Source organism: Mercenaria mercenaria, chromosome 9, assembly GCF_021730395.1.
Source record: "Mercenaria mercenaria strain notata chromosome 9, MADL_Memer_1, whole genome shotgun sequence".
Classification (NCBI taxonomy): Eukaryota; Metazoa; Mollusca; class Bivalvia; order Venerida; family Veneridae; genus Mercenaria; species Mercenaria mercenaria.
In genome coordinates, this window is record NC_069369.1 from 21284505 (window position 1) to 21310934 (window position 26430).

Here is a 26430-nt window from a genome sequence, read left to right on the forward strand (position 1 = left end):
TACTATAATATAAATATTCGTCTTTAAAAAAATGGTTGATAAGTATATAAAAAAACTAATTCACACTAAAGAAAAGATATATAAAACTGTTACATAATAATTAACGTTAATAACTCTGTTTAAAACATTAAATCTAGTAATTTCCCTTATTTCGGTAACGTATGTTTCAGAAATATTACAGCATGAAGACATACTAACATAATTCATGACAGATATTTTGATATTTGAAATCGTTTAAACCATGTCTGAGAAACGACTCAAGACTGACGGAAATTTAAATACAAACACTATATAAATGCATATAATTACAAAGGGTCATAAATATTGACTACTCAAACAATCTTACCGAAATTTGCAGGATGACATTTTCCAATAGCCGTTAACATTTCTATCATGTTTTACTGAACTCTTTTAAATCATCTTTAGATATGGTTTCGGACGGACGGATAGAAAGACGGACGGACGATACCACCACTATATCTCTCGGCCATCGGCGGGGGACAATAAGTTTGAATAAATTACGAAAGACCGGTGGTGACATTTCAATTTCAAGAATTCACGATTTCATGAATAATTCCATTATTCAAGATTTCAATAATTCACAATTTCACAAATTCAACATTTCAATTATTCAGTAATTCAAGGATTCAATTATTCAGTAATTCAAGATTTCAATTCTGCAATAATTCGCAACTTAATAAATTCATGATTTCCATATTTCATTTCAAAAATTCAATATTTCAATTATTCATTAATTCAATATTTCAGTAATTCACAATTTCAACAATTCTCGATGTCCATTATTCAAAATTTCAATAATTCAGAATTTCACAAGTTCAAGATTTCAATTATTCAATATTTCACAACTTTATAATCACGATTTCCATATTTAATGTCGAAAATTCAATATTCCAATTATTCAATATTCCATTTATTCAATAATTCAATATTTCAGTAATTCACAATTTAAAAATAATTCTCGATTTCAAGTATGCAAGATTTCAATATTTCAGAATTTCGCTAATTCAAGATTTCAATTATTCTATATTTCACAACTTCATGAATTCACGATTTCCGTATTTCATGTAAAACATTCAAGAATTCAATTATTCACGATTTCATGATTTCACAAATACTACTTCAAGAATTCTCGATTTCATTTAAATACTTCATGATTTCTACTTCACGAATTCATACTCAGAAATCGTGAATTCTTGAAACTGAAATGTCACCACCGGTCTTTCGTAAAAAAAAGAAAGTTTACTTACCTGTATGCGTATTCTCTGTTCGTGGGAGCTTACATCATGATTGTATGGTGCATCATCTGACCTTGATGTGCTCTGATTCATAGTAGGACCGCTATCATCATGTTTATGTATAGCCACCGGTTCTTCTTCTGAATCAAAATAATACAGACATCTGATGAGGTTAACATAATATGAAAGAAGAGGCAACAATACATACATCCTTCAGTTCAGCTACTTCAGTTTTGTTTAATTTGATTTTTTTTATATCTAACAACAGTTCAGGTCCCATAAAGAAATACTTGGATGTTTCTTTTTCTATATACTTTGGGCGATTTCACTGTGAATTTCTCTAGTCAAAGATATATTTGTTTGGTCGACATGGGTTTTACATCTTATCACTTTTTTAATACATGGCGCTGTAAAATATGAATAATGTGATTTTAACTATCATGAAAAATTATACATTCCTATTTGGATTCCTTCATAATTTCAACTTAAGCTTAACTCAGTTTTTATATCTGACATTATCAAATGTATATCAGAAAGAAAATATCCGCTCTTTTTGCTTTCAGAAAAATCAAATTATCTGCACAATAGTTTTGGTGAGCACTTTTAAAATTTTGTATCGAATATGTCGTGTCTGATATTTGTGTTCATTTTCTATCATTACTTCATCAGCAGTGGTTATTTTTCTATTTTACGAAATTGGGGCATTCATTCGATGCCCATTGGTAAATTTGCCTCATATTTTGATACTGGCACGGCGGTTTGGAATATATAACTTTGAATTACAAACTAAATCTTGTATAACTTCGATTAAGTTAGTAAGCAGTTGTTTACACACATTTTATTAGCTACATATTTTGACATTATAAACTAATAAAGACAAATATAGATTTTCGATATTCGCAGAGATGAATAAGATCAAGTAACGTGTATTTCTGTTGCATATTTACGAACGCGTTTTTTTTCCAGCTTGCATTTATGTTAAGTCACAACCGACAGGTGCAACATCCGGCAACCCAACTCCCACCTTCGCAGAAATCCGATGAAATTACATAACCTGACACTAAGACATCTGCCAAGTACATTCGCTCACAAAACTTGATATCAGTAGTATTTATTATTGCATAAGCGGCGCGACCGGAAGGCTTTCAAATTGAAATGTATGAATTTGGTCAATTCGCTTTTTTATCAACTGACCAATTCAAACCGCCTCGGTAGCCTAGTGGTAGAGCGTCCGCTTCGAGTGCGGGAGGTCGTGGGTTCGATCCCCGGTCGCGTCATACCAAAGACGTAAAAATGATACTAGTAGCTTCCTCGCTTGGCGCTCAGCATTAAGAGGATATTACTAGGACTGGTCAGCCCGGTGTCAGTATAATGTGACTAGGTGGGGTATCATGCCACGTGTCTACGGTGTGATATTCCAGTGAGGCAGCACTATAAAGTTGGGCATTGTGCTCACTGCTACAAGTAGACACCGTCGTTTATATGACTGAAAAATTGTTGAAAAAGACATTAAACCCGAACACACACACACACACGCACACACGCACACACACACACACAAAATGATATTGTATAAAAAACAGGGTCATAATGCCTTTGATTAAAATGTGGCTGCCATATTTTTGTTATGAAAATAAATTATTTTCTTGTTAAATCCAATGTTTGATAATTGTTTTGTCATGTATTTATTATAGGTTTTACTATATGATTAATATAAGGCCTTTGATAAGGTGCCTCATAAGAGAATCCTGTACAAGTTAAATTTTTATAGTATACGGGGTTCCACCCTTAAATGGATTGAATCTTGGTTAAATAACAGGTCTCAGGTGGTAGTCCTTGATGGTGCAGAGTCAGACCCAGTCTCAGTAGTATCTGGTGTTCCCCAAGGCTCAGTTAGTTCTTGGACCGGTAGTATTCCTCTTGTTTATTAATGACCTACCTGAGGGTATCATATCAACAGTGCGTCTTTTTGCTGATGACTACGTGTTGTATCGCGATATCCATTCCTACTCGGATTGTCTGACCCTACAAGATGATTTGAATAAACTGCAACAGTGGGTTAAAACTTGGTTAATGAAATTCAATGTGGCCAAATGCGAAGTTATGGGAATTTCTAGACATAAACAGGCCAACCTTATTAAACATAATTATTTGCTCCATGGTCAAGTCCTAGAGGCAGTTGACTCTGCTAAGTATCTTGGTGTAACTATCACCAATACTCTGGATTGGTCCAAACACATAGACAATGTGGCTAGTAAGGCCACTAGAATACTGGGTTTCATACGTCGTAACCTCTCCTTTGCTCCACGGGGGACAAAAGTTTTGGCATACAAAACCTTGGTTAGACCCCAGATTGAGTATGCGTCCCCAGTATGGAATCCTTACTCCCAACAGAATGTACAGAGGATTGAAAAGGTGCAACGCACTGCGGCAAGATGGGCATGAAGAAGGTGGCGTAGGACTAGTCATGTGGGTGACATGTTGACAGAATTAGATTTGGATAGAGCATAGAAGAGAGGTCTCAAGTTTAAGCTTTTTCCACAAAATTCATAACAATCTAGTCTGTATTGATAAAGATAGGTATTTGACCCCTATTACAAATAGGTCACTTAGAACCAGATACAGCCATCCCTACCAGTACTATAGACTTTCTCCACATACAGATTGTTTTAAGTACTCCTTCTTCCCTAGGTTAATACCAGTCTGGAATGGCCTGTCTGAGTCAACTGTCTCCATTAGTACAGTGGACTCCTTTAAGAAGGTCATTATGACAATGTAAGGTAATACAGCCTTGTACATGGTTTAACAGGTTGTGTCGGTTACCCTTTTTAAAACATAATTTTGCTCTCTGAGCAATTTTGGCATCAAAATTACTTATTTTTTATTAACGGTGTTATATATGGGTAGTTGTTTGTTTTTATCAACCCTTCTGACTGTACAAATTGCCACCCGCATGACGTTATGATCAATAATGATCGAAGTCATTAAAGGAAGAAAGAAAGAAAATATAAAGTACTATAAGTTCACTGTTAAAATTATCTCAAGTAGCGTTTTTCTAACTATTCATTATGTGTAGTTTCTATTTGGAAAGCAGCATTATCTGTTTTTACCATAAAAATTAAAGCCTTGTGGAACTTTAAACTACGTCATATATATCTATGTCAGATTTCACAATCTTAGGTATATTTGTCAACGATTTCTCGGGGATGGGGCATGCAAAAGAGCCACATAGATATCAAAAAGAATCTTGGATCCATCCGGCAATCAGTTTCCCAAACGGACAATTGTTGGAGGATAGTGCCAGAAAGAGATGTTTCCCTGCTTCTTTATCTTGACAAGTATAATTTATTTCGCTCATATACGGGAATCGTAGTCAAACGGCTGTCTAGTTAGAAAAGAGGGGAATCAAACAAACGTCTGCTGTTTGAATGTTATGGCGCTTTATCAATACTGTACACCATTCCAAATAAACTGAACCAATTTTCAATCGAAACACTTTAATTTTGAATCATTCATGCGTGAACACGGATTAAGAATTTAGGATTTCTGCTAACAGCGATAACCAACAAAACTAAAAAGAAGCTTGTATGGAGAAAAAAGTAAATTAAAGACATTACTATATTGGTAAATGGGCCTTATTAAGTCATCAGTAGACAAAACTGATTACGTAAGTACTTTTATGGTATTTTTGACATATCTGGGAGAAAATCCGTCGGCAAAATTCTTTTCACTAGAAATATGTAAAATAACCAAAAGATCCTTTGACTTCAAGTACGTAAAACAACCAGAAGACAAAAATAGCTCAACTAAGTAAAACTTATGTAAATATCAACGTTATAGTTCAAACATTCATATAGATATTTACACCGTATCAAATAATAATAAACATAATTTGAGAAGAAATCATGATATATTTTATAAATCACAAGCTTACAGCGTCTCTTTGAGGTTGAAGGTCCTTCTTTGTTTCATATAAAAACGACAACTTCAGGTCGTCTTTGCGTATCTTTACATCAATTTTTCCTACACCTCTTATCAAGAAAATTCTAACCGATGTAAAGTGAACAGTAGAACAGTAACATTAGTAACAGCAGTATTGCTGTTGTTACTGCTGGAAGTTATAGCTGTAGCACTGTTGTAAAGTTATAGCAGTAACAACAATATTACTGCTGTTACTGTTGGCAGTTTCAGAAGCAACAACAGTATTACTGCTGCTTCTGTTGGAAGTTATAGCAGTAACAACAGTAATTGGAAGTTAAACGCGATATAATATGAATTCAATTTAAGCAATTAATGCATTATTGCAGTCGAACAAATCTGTTTGTCTTTTTTATGTCTCTGGAAATGGGGCTCGAAACCCTCTTACTTCTGTAATTCACAACTTTCAGGAGCGTTTAAGGATGCATTGGATTAGATTATCTATATATTGTTGGTTTGTTTATTCAATAAAGAATGCAAATTACATTGCCGACGAATTTTCAGGATACCAACGGCATCGTAATTTTTAGAATTTTAGATGTCCGTAAATGGGATCGAATCCTTGCTACTGCTGTTATTCACAGCGTCCAGGAAGACGTCAAGATGACTTATGTGGATATATATTGCTGGTATCTATGTCCAAATGATAGTACATATTATACTGCCCACGGAATTTCAGGATGCCGACGGCATACGTCCAAATAAGGCATCGTTGTGACAGGATGGACGAACCGGGGACAATAATAACCAGAACAATTTAACACCCATTGCAAAATTTTCAAGTTTATTTACAGAAAATGTTTATTTACAATGAATGAAGGGAAAAAAAGTTATTATATGAAAGAAAGATCAGAAAAATAAAAGAAAATCTGAGCTCAGTATCTATTTCTAGAAGATGTACTGTCCTTAAATTTAAAGTTCGTTTCTATCTTTCACTTCTATCACAGGTGTTTCCTTTTACTTCAAACTTAAAGTAGCACAAAAAAAACGTATCTTCAATTAAAGTCCCTCTAAACCGTGAAAACGTTGACTCCTTTTTGGCTCCCTATGTTGGTAGGTGTTTGTATCCCTGAGCTGTCTCAGTGGTCCTCAGTAGATTCCTCCTTCGAAATGAATAATTTAGAAACGTCTGAAAAATTTAATAAATTAGCATGACATACCGAAACTAATCTCTTGCCGAATAGTAAACGTGTTACAAAATTCTGTAGAATGAACAAAAAATTACTAAATAAATCGTAAAACAAAAATTATACAAAAATCTAACACATAAATTTCTTACCTCGATCGAGCAAAATTTCTACCAAGAAAAATCAGTGACATAAATTCGTCTGTCTCTCAAAAAAAATATCAAGTCCAGTCTGTTTGTAGGGTTTTGTCCCACCAAATATTGGATTTACACGGGACTCACGGCATAGGCGTGAACTCTGACTATTTGGACTTTCACGGGAATCACGATATAGCCGGAAAATCCGACTACTTCGGCGCGGATATGAATTGGACAATTTAAGGCCCGTTATAGTGGTTTTGGGGATAAAAACATAAATTACTGAAGTTTAGAAAATATAAACTTTCTTATTACTCAATTGAGTTTGATCAAATTTACAGGAACATTTAAGTTATGAAATACAGAAAAACATTAGAGGTATTTTATACGTACAATCTAACATTTACCTCAATAACTCAAAACTTTACAAAAAGATGAAGCAATACCTGCATTTAAACTACAGATACATTGAGGCCCGTATGTCAGTTTGTGACAATCGTCACGAAATCGGAACATGTTTTGGTGCTTTGTTACTGATGTATTCTGCACCGAAACGATGCACTTGGGCCAAGACTTGGTCACCTTAGAACATCGTTTGAGTCTTAATGAGATACAAAATGGTACAAGTTTAAGCAGTTTATGCATTCTGTGCCGATGAAGAAGGGTGAAATATGTTGAAAATGGTACTTTTTTATTTTCCAGATGTCCGTAAATGGTATCGAATCCTTGCTACTGCTGTAATTCACAGCGTCCAAGAGGACTTGAGTATAAATTAAACCATGTTGATATATTGCTGATATGTATTTCCAAATAATGGTACATATAAAATTGCCAACGGATTTTTAGGATGCCGACTGTATAAGTCTAAAGAAGGCCTCATCACGAAATTCGAACATGTTTTTGTGCTTAGATACTGCTCGATTATGCGCCGAAACGATGCTCTTGTGCCAAAATTTGGTCACCTAAAGTCATTGTTGAAGTCTTTTTGAGATATAAAATGGAATTAGTTTTAGTAGTGTATGCATTATGTGCCGACGAAGAACGGTAAAATATGTTGAAAATCGTATTTTTGTCATTTTCCGGGTGTCCGTAAAAAGGTTCGAAACCTTGTTACTGGTGTAATTCACAGCGTCCAAGTGGACTTGCGGATGAACCAAACCATGTAGATATGTTGCTTGTATGTATGTATGTCCAAATAATAGAACATATTACATTTCGGATTTTCAGGATGCCGACGGCATAAGTTCTTAGAAAACCTCATCCCGAAATTGGAACATGTTTTAGTGCTTAGTTACTGTTGTATTCTGTGCCAAACCGATGCACTTGAGCCAAGAATTGATCACCTTAGGGCATCGTTTGATTGTTAGAAAGATACAAAATAATGTTAGTTTTAGCAGTTTATGCATTCTGTGCCGACAAATAACGGGGGAAATATGTTGAAAATCGTATTTTTTGTCATTTTCCAGATGTCCGTAAATCGGCTCGGCTCGAATCCTTGTTACTGCTGTAACTCACAGCGTCCAGGAGGACTTGAGGATGAACTAAAGCATGTAAATATATTTCTGATATGTATGTCAAAAAAAATACATATTTAGTAGCCAACGGATTTTCAGAATGCCGACGGCATACGTCCTCAGAACTCAGTTATTTCTCTATTATTCACCAAAACTAGTTCCTAGTGAAATGCTAGTCAGTTGTGGTCTGCTACCCAAAAATTGGTGCATATTCGCTCTTGTAAGTACAATAAGCTCCTACTTTCGTTTTCGAACTGCAAAACTTGCCATATTGGATGTATTAACATGAAAACTGTCTCAATTTATGCGGAAAGTTTTCTAGCAGTGAAAAAGTGTGATGTGATTTAAGCACTAGTTCTACACTAATTTGCGCTAAAAATGAGAAAATTAGGAACTTTTTTCGACGATATCACAGAAGCACATTTTCGACCGAATTACTAATATTCTTTTTTTGGCCTAAAAAGTAGTAATCGGAAGTAGGCTTTCATCCGAAAGGTGACTGGTTGATACTGACGTAGCCTAATTACATATGCATAGATTATCTATAGGCAAAGAGACGCAGCAGTATGCGGGTCTATATTAAAAAACGTAAGTGATCTAAGCTCTAGGGTCGCCATGCACATAAATAATTTCATGGGATATGAAATACATTTAATATGTTAACTGTGACAACCACCAAAACGTAATAGAAGCTTGTATGGAGAAAAATCAACTAAAGACATTACTAGATTGATAAATGGGCTTTATTGAGCCATAAATCGACGAAGAAGTAAACTATATCAAATCAAAAGCCAGAACTTATTTAGTAAATAAATTTATGGCATTATTTCGACAAATCTGGGCGGGAAAAGCCGCCACTAAAGGTGGTAAGTTTGTTTTAAGGACAAAAGACCAACTACGGCCAGACAAGGTGAATGGTTGATACTGGATTACACCAAACAGGAAGTGACTACTCAGTGTTACATGTGAAGTAGTCCAGTGCTGTTGATGAAATTTAGTATAATGAGTTATATAAAGATGTGGCAGATATAGTTTGGCTTAGTTTTATTGCTTATTGTATTGTAAAAAGACCTAAACCAGTTTGGTTGTGAATTTCAATGTATTAGTTTTATTCTTCGAGAAAATGTCTACATACGTCTAATTGCTAAACGGCTATTTTCACAGGAGCGTTTTTCGAGGGTGATATTTTTCCAGAACAGATTATTTTTCTTCTATGATTTTTTGCTAAAGCTCCAAAAACAAAAACTAGGTGAGTACGTCATGGTAATGATCATTCAAGATAACAACTGGAATCTGTTAAGAATTATACAAGTGGTCCATATTTCTATGCTTTAACTTCAAAAACGAAGTAGGTCCGTAGGTCCCTGGGTCATGATTTGAACAAACTTGATAGTTGATCACTAGACAATACTAAATACCAAATATCTAAGGTCTGGGCCTTATGGTTCTGGACAAGATGATTTCTAAATATATTTCCTTTATAAGTCAATGTAAAACAAGGGACCCCCCGGGAGGGAGTGGCATATACTGACCCCAGGGAACAATCGTGGTAGAGAACCACTAGACCATGCCAAATCCTAAATATCTAAGCTCTGGGCATTATGGTTTAAGACATTATTTTTTAAAAGGTTTTTAAGGTTTTCCCTACACAAGTCTATTTAAAAAATGTGCAGCCCAGGGCGGGGCCAGTTTTTAACCTCAAAAGGGATTATTTGAACAATCTTGGTAAATGACTACTATACGATACTACACACCAAATATCGAAGCCCTAGGCCATGTGTTTTTTTACGAAAAGATTTTCAAAGTTTTCCCTATATAAGTCAATATAAACCATGTGACCCCAGGGCGGGGCTATATTTGACACTAGGGATATAATTTGAACAATCTTGGTAGAGGACCACTAGATGATGCTACATACTAAAGATCAAAGCAGGGCCATCCGTGGCCGAGTGGTTAAGGTCGCTGACTTCAAATCACTTGCCCCTCATCGATGTGGGTTCAAGCCTCCCTCGGGGCGTTGAATTCTTCATTTGAGGAAGCCATCCAGCTGGCTTATGGAAGGTCAGTGGTTCTACCTAGGTGCCCGCTCGTGATGAAATAATGCGCGGAGGGCATCTGGGGCCTTTCTCCGCCACAGAAGCTGGAAAGTCGCAATATGACCTATAGTTGTGTCGGTGCGACGTTAACGCACCCCACCCCCCACAAAAAATATTAAAGCCCTTGGCCCTGTGGTTTTGGACAAGAAAATGTTCAAAGTTTTTCCCTATATAAGTCTTTATAACCCCAGGTCGGCGCCATATTTGACCCCAGTCATATAATTTGAACAATCTTTGAAGAGGCCCATTAGATGATGCTACATACTAAAGTTCAAAGCCTTAGGCCCTGTGTTTTTAAACCAGAAGATTTTCACAGTTCTTCCCTCTATATGTCTATATAAACCACGTGGCCCTCTGGACAGGACCATATTTGATCCTATGGGAGATATTTTGAACAATCATGGTAGAGGACCTCTAGATGCTACATACCAAATATCAAAGCCCTAGGCCCTGCTGTTTTGGACAAGAATATTCTAAACGTTTTTCCCTATATAATAAAATCTGGAAAGTATAAGTCTATATAAACCATGTTTCCATATAGGGAAAATAAGCCCCACGCCCTGGCGGCCATATTTTGTTTGCCGAAACAGAACTGCTTAAGCAATTCTGGTAGAGAGTCACCTAGAGATATTTATTATACAAAATTTCTTTGAACTCCAGCAGACAGTTTTTGAGACTGAAAAAGATTTTCAAAAAAATTTTATTTCGGTTGTCATGGCAACCACAGTTCTGCATGGATTTTAATTCTTTGGGCAATTTTAAAAGGAGATATATTCCTGTGAAGTTCGGTGTAAATCTGCCTTGTGGTTTTTAAGAAGTAGATTTGTTTGAAAATTTACAATATATATATATAGAAAACATAAGGCCCGCCCCCTGTAGGATCATTTCTATAAAATAGATTTGAAATCCGGCTGACAGTTTCCGAGAAGAAGATTATTAAAGATTTTCTTTCGGTTGCCATGGCAGTTCTGCATGGATTTTAATTATTGGGCTATTTTGAAAGAGGGCCACCCAAGGATAATTCCTGTGAAGTTTGGTGTAAATCTGCCAGGAAGTTTTGAAAAAAACCCGGTTTTTTAGAAACTGTTGACGTACGGATGACGAACGACGGACATCAAGCGGTCACAAAAGCTCACCTTGAGCCTTTGACTCAGTTGAGCTAATAAATTGTACCTCATAGACTTAACATGCAGTCTGAATTTGTCATGGTAATGACTTAGAACAATTTCAGGGAAGCAGCTTTAAGTGAATGCATACACTCATACCAAATATCAACTTTAGCTAAAAATCACCAAACTGATAGGCAAATTTTGCAGCTTTTAATTAAATAACAATAACCACGGCAATTTATAAATATTCTAGTTGCAATTGCTGGAAACTGTCCTCAAGTTAATAAATTAGTACTGTTAGTATGAACAAAAACATTTTTAACCAAATCAGGGGCAACAACTAAAAATATACTAAAGTATTTTTCACAATATTTGCAGGGAACATACAACCACGGAACATAAATTCAATGTGACTATTTAAAATAAATGGTACTGTATGAACTTAACATGCAGTTTCGATTCGTTTAAGTGCTACAAAGAAAAGATTTAGTTAATGTTTAAATAAGCACGACATATGTCATCTACAAGTCAAAGCAAAAATAGTCATACCAAATATCTATCATACCAAATATCTATGTGACAGACGGTTACCATGAAATGGCTTTGGGTGAACGGGAAAACCGACTTAAAGACGAATGGACAGTCGGACGGACACACGGTAAAATCTATTACTGTTACTCTCAGTGGTGTAACACTTTGTGTCCACAAAAAGTCTTTAAGCCCCTGTAAACAGCATCAGTATTACGTTTGCTCAGATTCGTTAGAAAAAAAATATATTCTATACATACTTTTTGCGATTGCTTTATCAGACTTCGAATTTTCTGCCAACTGTTCTGGAGGTAGTTTCTGCAATGATTTGTCTGTTTCACCAAACTGTGACCACTCTTCTTCTTTGTCCGACTTTGCCTTCTTTGACGATTCAATCATTATTGACGCAATACGGTTATAATAATTTTCTTGTGAGTCTCCTACAAGCAGAAATTGTAATTCGGTTATCAAATCTGAGGCTATTATGACAATTAAAAAGTATAATATTATATTCTTTGGAAGCATTAGAGGTCATTCAACAGTTCAATGGATTCACCTTTGTCTAACATGGTAAAAAACAAAAAATATATCACTTTCAGATTAATCTGTGTGAAATTATATTTATTATACTTTTCAAATCCTCTTATGGCTGTAAGGAAGATTTTATAAAACTATTCTTCTCTGAAACCGCTGGCTCGACTTTGAAATAAATTAACACGAATGTCCTTTGGGTGACCATCTAGCCATGCTGATTTGTTACATTACATGCAACTGGTTTCTGAGAAGATTTTTATACTTGCCTTTTTGTTTACTATGGCAAGCAGAATTCTACACGGAATCTGAAAGGGGCCTATCAAATGAACATTCTTGTTAAGTTTGATTGAATTTTAGCTTGATATTTTTGTAGGAGATGCTCTTTAATGTAACTGTCAAGAACGCACGGACGACATACACACAAAAGCTAATCCTGAACACTGTGCTCAGATGAGCCCAAAAGCACAGTTTAGGATATCATAATGCCTGACTGTCTTAAAATATACACTGATATCAGACAAACGTGACATTTGGATCTGCTGCTAAAAAATGTAAATGCAATTTTGGCCATTTCCACGAGGATATGAGAATAAAGCGACCGTGGACCTACATGAATATGTTGCACCAACAGATCCTGGTGAAACATTTAAGCGTTAGATTTATTCATACTTTCTCAATGTCGCATTTTAGCAACATTGTGCAACGAGGTATATTAGATTTAGATTTATGTACTTTTAAAATATTTTGACAATTTTATCGTTTATTAAATGAATCCGTAGGACGCATCCAAGAACTTGGATTAAGGTAGTCTGTTCTGAAGAGGCAATAAACGTGCATACCAACTACAGTACCTGGCAACTTTTCACGCGAAAATTCAGTTTAAGTTTAATAATAAACGGCCTTCATGACCCTAAATAATAAGAAAACAAGAGGGCCATAATGGCCCTATATCGCTCACCTGTCATCATTGCATTTAAGGACAAGAAGGTCAAAAAATCATAATCAAGATCAATCAAAAGAATCATGAGAAAATATAGTTGAAATTTTCTTAAAGGTACAGATATGTCAAATACACTTATAAATTGGAGGTACCATCCATGTTGTACCACAGGAAAGTGGTCTCGGTTTTTCCCTACGGCCAATAATAAAAAAGTTACTAAATAAGCTATTTATAGTAACATAAAAGAGAAGTAATTAAAAAAACAAGAGCTGTCAGAGGACAGCAACGCTCGACTATTCAACAGCCTTGTCAACTGAATGAATACAAAAGTCGAAAAAGGGGCATAATTTTGTAAAAATGGGAGAAAGGGTTATGGAACCTTCAAAGTGCTTATCAGCTCATAAAGTGAACAAGTGCGTGAAGTTTCAATCCTTTTCCATAAGTGGATACTGAAATACCAGCTTACATATAAAAACTTAACCAGAAACTGCTAAGTCGAAAAAGGGGCATAATTTTGAAAAAAATGCAAAGTAGAGGTATGGGACCTTCACAGTGCATGTCAGATCATGACAGTAAACAAGTGTGTGAAGTTTAAATCCATTCCCATTAGTGGGTACTGAGATACCAGCTTACATACAAAACCTTAAACAAGAATTTCTAAGTCGAAAAGGGGGCATAATTTTGTAAAAAAAGCAAAATAGAGTTATGGAACCTGTGCAATATAGGTCAGTTTATCATAGTGAACAAGTGTGTGAAGTTTCAATCCATTCCCGCAAGTGGTTACTGAGATACCAGCTTACATGCAAAACCTTAACCAAGAGTTTCTAAGTCGAAAAGGGGGCATAATTTTGTCAAACAGCAAAACAGAGTTATGGAACCTGTGCAATGTAGGTCAGTTTATCACAGTGAATAAGTGTGTGAAGTTTCAATCCATTCCCACAAGTGGTTACTGAGATACCAGCTTACATACAAAACCTTAACCAAGAATTTCTATGTCGAAGAAGGGGCATAATTTTGTAAAAAAGCAAAATAGAGTTATGGAACCTGTGCAATGTAGGTCAGTTTATCACAGTGAATAAGTGTGTGAAGTTTCAATCCATTCCCACAAGTGGTTACTGAGATACCAGCTTACATACAAAACCTTAACCAAATCGGGACGCGGACGCGGACGCGGACGCCGACGCAGACGCCGACGCCGACGCATGGGTGAGTCCAATAGCTCACTATTCTTTGAATAGTCGCGCTAAAAATTATTGTAAGTGAACAAAAGGATCTGCCAAATAAAAACAAGAGCACTGCAATGCAATGCAAATGCAGAGCAATATACACACAAAACAAAGTCATTTGACCTTTGACCCCTAAGTGTGACCTTGACCTTGAAGTGACCATCCAAAACATGTGCTCTGCACATCGTTTTGATGAGGTGAACATTTGTGTCAGGTTTCTTTGAAATCCTTCAAGGGGTTCAAGAGTTACAGAGCAGAAGGGAAATTGCTAACCAACAGACAGACAGACAGACAGACAGACACCGAGGCGATAACATAATACGTCTCTTAGGGTGTATAAAAAGGAATCGAGATCTTATGGTGATACAAGTTGTGTGCAAGTTTGGTTAAAATCAAATAAAAAATGAGTCTGCTATTGTGCAGACAAAGTCAAAATAGCTAATTTTGGCTCTTTCAGGGGCCATAACTCTGGAACCCATTAAGGGATCTGGCCAGTTCAAGAAAGGAACCAAGATCTTATGGTGACACAGGTTTTTGTGCAAGTTTGTTTAAATTCAAATCATAAATGAAGCTGCTATTGTGCAGACAAGGTCAAAATAGCTAATTCTGGCCCTATCAGGGGCCATAACTCTGGAACCCATAATGGAATCTGGCCAGTTCAAGAAAAGAATCAAGATCTTGTGGTGATACAAGTTGTGTGCAAGTTTGGTTAAAATCAAATCATAAATGAAGCTGCTATTGCACAGACAAGGTCAAAATAGCTGATTTTGGCCATTTCAGGGGCCATAACTCTGAAACCCATTAAGGGATCTGGCTGGTTCAAAAAAGGAACCAAGATCTTATGGTGATACAAGTTGTGTGCAAGTTTGGTTGAAATAAAATCATAAATGAAACCACTATCGTGCAGACAAGAAATTGTGGACGGACGACGGACGGACGGACGGACGAAGGGCGATCACAAAAGCTCACCCTGTCACTACGTGACAGGTGAGCTAAAAATAACAACACTGATTCGAAGTAAGGGGAGATTTATAACTGCTTTTTAGAAGTTTATCGAAATCTAGAAAGTAAAATACGAAACCTAAACAAAGCATAAAAGAAGTTTTTGACTTTGGTGTATGCATGTATGAAAATTAGTCATCTTGGACATGACCATCTCCCGCTGAAGCAACTGTATGTCAGTTATTGAAGTTGATACATTCATAGTCAATGCTTTCTAACATTAATATGAAGTTGAAAACGGAGTTTCAACGTGTTTTCCTCAAATCTTTTGTTTTAATCAATATTTTATTAATCACAATTCATTTACAACATGTACATATATCAAAAAGGCATACAGGATTGAGTAAGAAGCTGAAAGCGTATTTGAAACTCTCTCCTTGTATCACTCACCTGACCTAATTCTAACCCCTGATAACTAGCTTTTCCTTAAGTTTGACATAAAGACCTAGTCTTTGACCCCATATGACCCAGATTCGACCATGACCTAAAGATCATACAAATTAACCTAGTTTCATAAAGATACAGTCATAAATGTGGCCTCTAGATTGTAAACAAGCTTTACCTTTGATTTGACCTGGCGACCTAGTTTTTTTACCCCACTTGACCCAGATTGGAACTTGACCTTAAATTCATTAAGATTAACATTCTGACCAATTTTCATTAGGATATAGTTATAAATGTGGCCGCTAGAGTGTTAACTAGCTTTTCCTTTGATTTGACCTGGTGACCTAGTGTTTGATCCCACATAACCCAGATTCCAAACTGACCTAAAGATCATCAAGATTAACATTCTGACCAAAGGAGGGCGCGGGGTCCCAGTTAGGTGCCTGCGCAAAATGTTTTTTGATTTTATTTATAATTTGTGGCAATATCACACCCTATAAACGACTGTATTCCCCCTCTTCCTCTTGCGAGTGATCAAAACAATAAACTGACAGCTAAAAGTTGAAAAACAGCATTTTAAAGTGACTGATTTGCTTTGAAGGTATGTATATTTACATTTTATTGGAAGCTAAACATGATTTGTTTCTGTATATAATGTGTTAGTCTGATGACAGGTAGAATTATAGCAAAAAACTCGATTGATCACAGATTTTGTCCAGAAATTGTACATTGTCGGCGTCAAAAGTACTTATTTTCTTGCTTGAAGAATGACCTACATGTAAATTCCACTGTTTCATGGATAAAGAAACAATACTAGTTTGGTAAAATAAAATAAAATCATTGATAAATTCACCAATTTGTTTATAACCGTAAATGAAAGAAGATTCCGTGTTATTTCCTGACTGTATGCACGCTTGCTTAATTACTGTGCAAGTACTTGCGAGTTTGGTAAAAAGACTGTTTGTGAGTGACTTCTTTATAAAATATCGGCGTTTCCTATGCTCCTGTAGTATTTCTTCATATTTAGAACCCACAAACAATGTCTGAAGGAGGGTGGTATAAAGCAGTCACCACGCGATCTGTCTGTCCGATCTGTTTGTATATGTGTCCTCATATATTTGGTCGTGCAATTACTTCAGTGCTACTGCACCTACCTCTCTCAAAGTTTACATACAAACATCGGCCATATGTAGTTAATGTCCATCTTAATATTTTCCTTTTTCTTTTTAAAGTGACACTTAAAGGTGAAACATGGTCTGTTTTTCGTGTCAGTGCCATAACTTCTTTATGCATTAAGGGATTTTGAAATAACTTGGCACAAATGTTCACCATCATGAGAACGTAATGCGACTATGTGTCGCATACAAGACTATATTTTCTAGAATTTCAAACCATTGAAACCAATATATAATCGCAACTGCAATTAATAAGGTGTGAAAATATGAACAGTAAATGAGGTGATCTGGAGTGAAACGGCGCCAGATTGAATCCATTAATCCTTTGTGGATCGCTTTCTTGACAGCGTCGCACAGTAAACAGCTCTATTTTAGTTCTGACTTTGTATTTGCCATAAACACATGAACTTTAACATGAAACTTGTCTTATTTTACTGAAAATACATTCTGCGAATGTAATAAGTCCCAATTTTACAAGCAGAAGTGCCATTAGAGGAAATAATGAGGGTTTATTACCTCACCTGAGCAAGAAGTGCTCAAGGTGAGCTTTTGTGACCACCCTACGTCCGTCGTTGTCGTCCGTCGTCAACAATTTGACTGTTATCACTGAAAGGTCACACTTCTGGTCCAATCTTAATGAAACTTGGTCAGAATGATACCCTCAACAGCATCTTGCACGAGTTCGATATTGGGTCATCTGGGCTCAAAAACTAGGTCACCAGGTCAAATCAAAGGAAAAGGTTGTTAACAGTCTAGAGATCACAATTTGGTCCAATCTTACTGTAACTTGGTCTGAATATTACCCTCAATAAAATCTTGGACCAGTTCGACATTGGTTCATCTGGGTTCAAAAACTAGGTCACCAAGTCAAATCAAAGGAAAAGCAAGTTAACACTCTAGAAGCCACATCTATGACCATATCGTAATGAAACTTTGTCAGAATATTATTCTTGATAATCTGTAGGTGACGTTTAAATCTGAGTCAAGTGGGGTCAAAAACCGGGTCACCAGATAAAATCAAAGGAAAAGCCTGTTAACTCTCTATCGGCCATAAATATGGCAATATCTCTAATGCCTACCCACGACTACCCGCTGTGATTTGATAATCATTTCTCATACATTTATACTTACCAAATAACATACAGCTTTCGATATAAATGTCGGAATTTGCCGATCATACTGAAACAAAGACGAGGTACAACTCACGCCATTTTTAAAACAACGGAAGTGGATTGAGCAAGGCCTAGCAATGAAAACGACCAAATCCGCAAGGACAGATTCCCGGCGTGTGTGCGTTATCACTATCGAATGTAAATTATTTCTAACATGAGAAATAGCGGTAAATCTTGACAGGTAGTAAACACGACGGCTGTACCATTCGCGCACGGTATTTGTAACGATAACATGTTTATGTTATTATTGAGGAAGGGGGAATCGGGTAGTTAAACCATTAGGCCATTCGTGACAAAATAGATGTACTACTTTTGAATCTTGTTGACTGATTTACCATGAAGTTAGCTCTGAATTACTAATAAGGACTTAATCAACTTTTCCGATAATGTTTTCGTTATCTTTTTCTATTTATACGTCCATTCGCAGGATACCTGCGGGTGAAATAGTTTTTTTTAAATCAGAGGATCATTTTGTTGCAGACGGACAGACAGACGGGGGTCAACCTATAGTCCTCACCTGCCTCATCTCATCGATATTTTGAAATCGTAAGGTAACATTTCTTCGTGTGATTTCCATAGGGAATCGACGGTTAATTTCTTGCATAGTAGGGACCCTGTGTATACATTCAGTTTCTAATTCGTATTTTATGATAGTATATGTGTGTAAAACCAACACTGAACACTTGCATGTAAACGACGCTAAAGCATTGAATTAATTATTTAATTATGTAGGATAGCGAGTCACAGACACTCCACCCCACCCCCAATGGATTAGTACAAGCACCGCACGTGGGGTTCGACATTAAATGACATTATAAACATGACGACTGATCAAAAGAAATAATTTTGTATGCATATTTTTTATTTCATTTACGCCTTTTAAGGACATAAATTGCCTATTGTACTCGCAAGATGGAATACAGTATCACTCGCAAATACGCGTTCAGATCAAATATCAAAATTGGCAAATCGGCATACAGTAAATGTTTTTTCACCGACTAGATAAAAATAAATTTCATTCAAAAACGCATCAGAAACGAAACGTTTTATTTACATATATTTATGGAGTATGTATACTTATTACAGAAAACATCATGGATAATTGGGTTACAAATCAATTTGGCGTGATATTCATCAGTTTCGTGACTTGGTCGAGTGAATTTTCATGCAATGAGTGTAATCAGTCAACATTTTTTAAACATTACCTGTCAGTTTCATCTATTATATCACCATATACACATATTTATGTTAGACTTATCGTTTAACTTAAATACACATACAGTGTAAAGCCAAATAATGAATTTGAAGACGATTCTTACCTTTTGCGTGTCTGTTTATTGTTTTGATCACTCGCAAGAGGAAGAGGGGAATACAGTCGTTTATAGGGTGTAAATATACCTACATGTATTAAGTTTCATTTACAAGTGTTATTGTTACCAGATTTGACATACTTTCATAGATATTAACATTTAAAGTGGGTGGGGTAATCTGAAATGTGACCAGCAAGGAACACAATTTCCTTTGTTTTTTTTAAATGGTTCTAACTATTTACCTGAAACTTTCATTATGAAATAATTATGCAATGGACATTTACATAACATGTGGTATTTTAAATTGTATTGAATACTTTTTTCATCATAGAGCCACAAATAGACCTGATCAAATTTACTGATTTTCAATGGACGAACTTCACCAAAAAGCTAAAACATTTTTATTAGTTGAGATATTCAGGTGTTATTTTCAGCAGATATTGTAAACTAAATAAACATTAAAATGACAGTATATCAGTACACTCTGGTTAATACTGGAACACTCTGGAGTGGTACACTCTCAAACTGGGAAACAGTGGGTGGGGTAAATGAACATTCGAAGCCAAACTCCAACGCAGTGATCTCCCTTGTCGCTTCGCTCATTGATCACTGCCAACACAACATTCACGTGACCATTGTTCATCACATGATGATCGGTTTTAAAATAAACTTATATGTTGGTATAATACAGAAATCTACCAAACTTTTGACAATAACATATCTTGGCCAGCAGGAAAATATTGGAAAGCCTCTATCTGTTTCGGCTTGGAGTCAATGGCAGCATAATTATCTTGAACGGTATCAAAGATTAACGTCGACATACTCGTTTGTTTACTTTCAGTTTCGTTTAAGGATACTTAGTGGTCTTTTAAATAATTACCCATTTTCAATCACAATCGTTATTTTTTTATTATGGGACATTCGCCTGTGCTAAAAGAAGTGTATTAACTTCGAAAACATTGGGGTAAAATTAACTAAATAATTATATAATTAAAAGAAGTCCACTTAGCTGAATTTTAGCTAAAAAACATAGTGCCTGTACTGTATATATATTCTAAACTACATTGAAATGGCAAATGCAGAAAATTTAATCTCAATTTTATTTTGTTTGTTTGTTTTGGGTTAAACGCCGTTTTTTCAACAGTATTTCAATCATGTAACGGCGGGCAGTTAACCTAACCAGTGTTCCTGGATTCTGTACCAGTACAAACCTGTTCACCGCAAGTAACTGCCAACTTCCCCACATGAATCAGAGGTGGAGGAATAATGATTTCAGACGCAATGTCGTTTATCAAACAGTCACGGAGAACATACGCCCCGCCCGAGGATCGAACTCACGACCCCGCGATCCGTAGACCAACGCTCTACCTACTCAGCTAAGCGGGCGGGTATCTCAATTTTAACGAGAACGTGTCTGTAGGACACAGGGTGTTCCCCCACTGGTACATTTGTCACAAATAAGGGGCTATATTCAAATGTTTGCAGTCTTAAGGGGGGTATAGCCTCAACAAACATTTTATGAAAGGATTCATTATTCTTGGCCATATACTTTCTGAGTTATGAGCATCACAAACAAACAATCCACTATTTTGGCTATTTTAAGGGCCATAACTCTGTAATAAGCACTAAGATTCCCAAGAAGAATGCCAAGTGTGCAAGGTCAAATCATGATAAAGACTCAAGCAAGGTTTCATTAATTTACATCAAATACTTTTTAGGCTAGGCGCATTATTAAGTGAAAATGTGCATTTTTGACTATTTCAGGGGCCATAACTTTAAAAATAGGGGGTGGAGCCAGCCAAATAATAGATTCAAGATTCAAGATTAGTGGTCACATTTCTAGTGTTAACAAACTTTTCCTTTGATTTGACCTGGTGATCTAGTTTTTGACCCAATCTAATCCAGACTTAAACTTTACCTTCAGATCATCAAGATAACCATTCTGACCAAGTTTCATTAAGATTAAGTCATAAATTTGGCATCTAGTGTGTTAACAAGCTTTTCCTTTGATTTGACCTAGTGATCTAGTTTTTGACCCCATATGACCCAGATTCGAATCTAAATTAATGTCATCGAGACAAATATTCTCATCAATTTTCATGAATTTCAAACTTAAAATTAGGTCTTTAGAGTGTTAACAAGCTTTACCTAGATTTGACCTGGTGACTCCACCTGACCCAGATTAGAATTTGACCTTAGAATCATTAAGATTAAAATTCTGACCAATTTTTATTAGGATATGATTATAAATATGGTCGCTAGAGTGTTAACTAGCTTTTCCTTTGATTTGACCTGATGAACTAGTCTTTAATTCCACATGACCCAGATTCCTAACTGACCTAAATTATTACCAAGATTAAAATTCTCTCCAAATTTCATGAAGATACAGTCATAAATCTGACCTCTAAAGTGGTAATAAACTTTTTTTTATTTAATCTGGTGACATAGCTTTTGACCCCTCCTGATCCAGAATCGAATTTGTCCTATATGTCATCAAGACAAATATCCTGATCAATTTTCATGAATTTCAAACTTAAAATTAGGTCTCTAGAATGTTAACAAGCTTTACCTTTGATTTGACCTGGTGACCTAGATTTTAACTCCACCTGATCTTGATTGAAACTTGACCTAAAGGTCATCCAGATAAACATTCTGACCAAGTTTCATAGAGATACTGTCATAGAGTGTTAACAAACTTTTCCTTTAATTTGACTCGGTGACCTAGTTTTTGACCCAATCTAATCCAGACTTTAACTTTACCTAAAGATCATCAAGATAAACATCTGGTCAAGTTTTATTAAGATTAAGTCATAAATTTGGCTTCTACAGTGTTAACAAGCTTTTCCTTTGATTTGACCTGGTGACCTAGTTTCTGACCCCACATGACCAAGATTCAAACTGGACCGAAAGATCATCAACATTACCATTCTTACCAAGTTTCATGAAGATACAGTCATAAATGTGACCTCTAGAGTGTTAACAAACTTTTCCTTTGATTTGACCTAGTGATCTAGTTTTTTACCCCATATGACCCAGATTCTGATCAATTTTCATGCATTTCAAACTTAAAATTAGGTCTCTAGAATGTTAACAAGATTTACATTTGATTTGACCTGGTGAAATGATTTTAACTCCACCTGATCCTAAAGGTCATCAAGATTAACCTTCTAACCAAGTTTCATAGAGATATTATCATAAATGTGGCCTCTAGTGTGTTAACAAACTTTTCCTTTGATTTGCTTCGGTGACCTAGTTTTTGACCCAATCTAATCCAGACTTAAATTTTGCCTAAAGATCATCAAGATAAACATTCTGGCCAAGTTTAAGTTATAAATTTGGCTTATGGAGTGTTAACAAGCTTTTCCTTTGATTTGACCTGGTGACCTAGTTTTTGACCCCACATGACCAAGATTCAAACTGGACCGAAAGATCATCAACATTACCATTTTTACCAAGTTTCATGAAGATACAGTCATAAATGTGGCCTCTAGAGTGATAACAAACTTTTCTTTAGATTCGACCTGGTGACCTAGTTTTTAACCCAGGCGACCCAATATCGAACTTGTCCAAGACCTTATTAAGAGTAACATTCTGACCATGTTTAATTTAGATATGGCCAAAAATGTGACCTCTAGAGTGATAACAAGCTTTTCCTTTGATTTGACCTGGTGACCTAGCCTTTGACTCCAGATGACCCAATATCAAAGTCGTCCAAGATTTTATTAAGGGTAACATTCTGGCCAAGTTTCATTAAGATTGGGCAAAAATTGTGACCTCTAGAGTGTTAACAATCAAATTGTTGCCTACGACTGACGGACGACGGATACAGGGCTATCACAAAAGCTGACCTTGAGCATTTCGTGCTCAGGTGAGCTGATAACGCAAAATCTTACACACGAAGTGACATATTTGCCCAATTATTTTACACCGGCTGGCCTTAAGTAAATGCAACCCGACTTTTACACAGTAATTTGAAATGGAACTTTGGAAATTATCCTAACAATTTTTTTTCTGTGAAATTCATGAAAAAAAAAAGAATATATTAATTCAGTCAAAACTATGTTAAATCTAGAATGTGTCTATGACTGGGTGAAACTATATATAAGTGGATCTGAAATGACAGAATTTTATCAGAAACAAAAGACAGTTTCTTTTATCGGTATATAACCATAAAGACACATGACAGAGCTATGATTCTCAGACGATGCCTCCCATTAAGTGTCATCTGTATTGTTATGTATGCAGTTAACGTGTTTCGGCACTTCTAAAGGTATAGCCTGGAGAAGTAAATTTAATACAGAAAGCTAATAAAACGTAATAAAATACACGTTTTGCGAGTAGGAATTTGGAGAAAAATGTCATAAACATATATACTATATGTTGAAAGAATTGCATTTATATATATAATAAAACCGTCCTTGTGAGCTAATAATTGTAACTAACTGTCAGGATACAAGTTATATGACATAGGTGTATTGTATATAACATAATTTGTGATGCTGGAAGCCAGCTATCACTTTAATTAACAAAATTCGTCCGTAAATGACCCAATTCCTATTTTTACAGCAATGTAACTATAATTATAGCAATGATACAATGAAAAAGGAGTCAAGCACTATCTGTGCTTATTTGTTACGTTAGTGATATATTAGATATACAAATTATTCTGTCACTAACCTTCAGTCAAAGGTAACCAAATACCCTCCGGAAGCTGGACTTTACAACGTTGTACGTGCACCTCGATTCCATTTGTCCTTTCAATTTCTTGCCTTAAATCAACATGTTCTCCAAATAATCTTTTTGTAAGGGTAGTCTTTCCAACTCCACAGTGTCCAACTATCATCACTCTTATATTATTGACGTCTGTCATGCCATCTTTCAATGCTTCTAGGTATAGACTGATAGATGAGTCGTCCATTTTGAGTATCTCCTCTGGCAGAAGCCCTTAAAGAATAAATCTGAATATATGTTTGTCTATAAATATGATTTAGTAACTGATCATTCGAATGGTTAAAGTCAATCTTCGTAATTGTTCTTTAACTGATTTCATATGGAAAGCAATCCAGTTAGTTTGTGGAAAACCATCCGGATAAGTACATTTATGTCTGACGAGGCCTATCAGTCTCATGTAAGTTTTTACAGTTTGAATTATTTGAGAATTACTGAGCCATATGTGGATGTGATATAAAATTAAACAAAGCGAATTCAAGATATGTACCAGCAGAAAAGCTTTAAAGTTAAAAAGTACCGTCCGAACAATTAAGAACAGGTAGCTCACTAAAATTAAATATTTACACAAGTACATGCTGAACGTTTACGGCTTAACTCTAAATATATGTTCTCCATTTTTACATTTCAGAAACTAATTGTTCAAAATACCAAAATGTATAAGTATCAGTATAACAGAAATACCCAACCTCTCAAAGGAAAGATATTAACAACTTTACGTAAAATAATATAACCTATTAATCTAGGAAGATCTTCCAGTGTTATCTCTGGAACACTGTATGGCATACCTATCCATTTCTTGAAATGCATGATTTTTAAGATCATACAAGCTAATCCATCTCTGATTCCAATTATTCCCCAGTCTAAAGAACACTTCTTACAGAACATCTTGTATTTCTTATGCAATCCGTCGTAAGTTTTCGGCTTTTTGTGCTCCTTTCTAGTAATCTTATCTGCGAAGGCTTTATCAATGACAATATGATCATGCCCGAGCTGTCTGACATCGGAAACATAGCAAGCAAATGTATTGCATCTCCCGCAAAGGATCTCATAATCTTCGTCAGATTTTCTCTCCTTTTCCTTCTTTTCAACTTCTGTTTTGAAACGGTATTTATGCATTTCTTCTTTTTGATAAAGATTAACTTTCATATCAAAGTAGTTCGGATCAAGGTGTTTGACTGTATGCAGTGCTCGATACATCATTGATGCCTTGTAAGCATTTGTTCTTTCCTGCTTTACTACCTTATCACTTCCCACAGTGATTGCTGTTGCCCCTTTCTTACGACCCTGACCTGAAATAGGATAATTTATGTTAAAAGTTTACAAAACATTTTTAAGATTAACTGTTATTATGGAACGGAACAGACATAGACTCGTCGACGCTGACTAACAATATACACCTTATTTACCGATTGCGCAACGACAACAAACTAAAATACGTGATCCACACTAATCTCATAATACTTCCGTTACTTATCAAATAATTTAATAAAAGCAAGATATATTTAACATGGTTCCGCAGTTTCGAAGATTCCATCTGGGATGTAATATTCTGGCGTAATCATTGAGTCCGCGCATTCTTAGAAAATAAAATAATTTCTCATTGGTTATAGGTGCATATGTGAATATCCGACACGAGGGTAACTTTTTAAGTGGTTAAAATTACCCTAGAGCCTGATATTTCCATCTGTACCTAATTCCGGTAATAGGTTGCTTTTTCTTGCATAACATACAGTACTATATGAATAATAAAAGAAATAAAACTAGAACTGTCACAGGGGTGACGAATAATACCCCCATAAAACGACCTTGTCACAGAAGTATTGTTTGTTTGTTTGTTTTGGGCTTAACGCCGTTTTTCAGCAGTATTTCAGTCATATAACGGCGGGCAGTTAACCTATTCAGTGTTCCTGGATTCTGTACCAGTACAAACCTGTTCTCCGCAAGTAACTGCCAACTTCTCCACATGAATCAGAGGTGGAGGACTAATGATTTCAGACACAATGTCGTTTATCAAATAGTCACGAAGAACATACGCCCCGCCCGAGGATCGAACTCACGACCCTGCGATCCGTAGACCAACGCTCTACCTACTGAGCTAAGCGCGCGGGCCTGTCACAGAAGTATGGCAACCATAAGAAGGAAATGGCCACAAAAAGATGCAATTTAAGTTATTTATATCAATGTTTTGTTTTTCTAGCGACAAAATATTTA

General features: G+C 35.8%; 1 protein-coding gene across 2 annotated transcripts in view; it reads right to left on the reverse strand.

Moving 5' to 3' along the window:
* LOC128559434 (uncharacterized) overlaps nucleotides 1-25012 on the reverse strand; it is a 71666-nt gene extending 46654 nt beyond the window's left edge. For both annotated transcript variants that reach the window (XM_053550978.1, XM_053550977.1), the window contains exons 1-4: nucleotides 24951-25012; nucleotides 24166-24432; nucleotides 12006-12185; nucleotides 1269-1396 (exon numbers count right to left, since the gene is read on the reverse strand). In XM_053550978.1, coding sequence (XP_053406953.1) covers nucleotides 1269-1396; nucleotides 12006-12185; nucleotides 24166-24432; nucleotides 24951-25002 — 627 coding nt within the window. In that variant the 5' untranslated portion in view covers nucleotides 25003-25012. The remainder of the gene's footprint in view (nucleotides 1-1268; nucleotides 1397-12005; nucleotides 12186-24165; nucleotides 24433-24950) is intronic.
* Between the last annotated feature and the right edge of the window lie 1418 nt (nucleotides 25013-26430).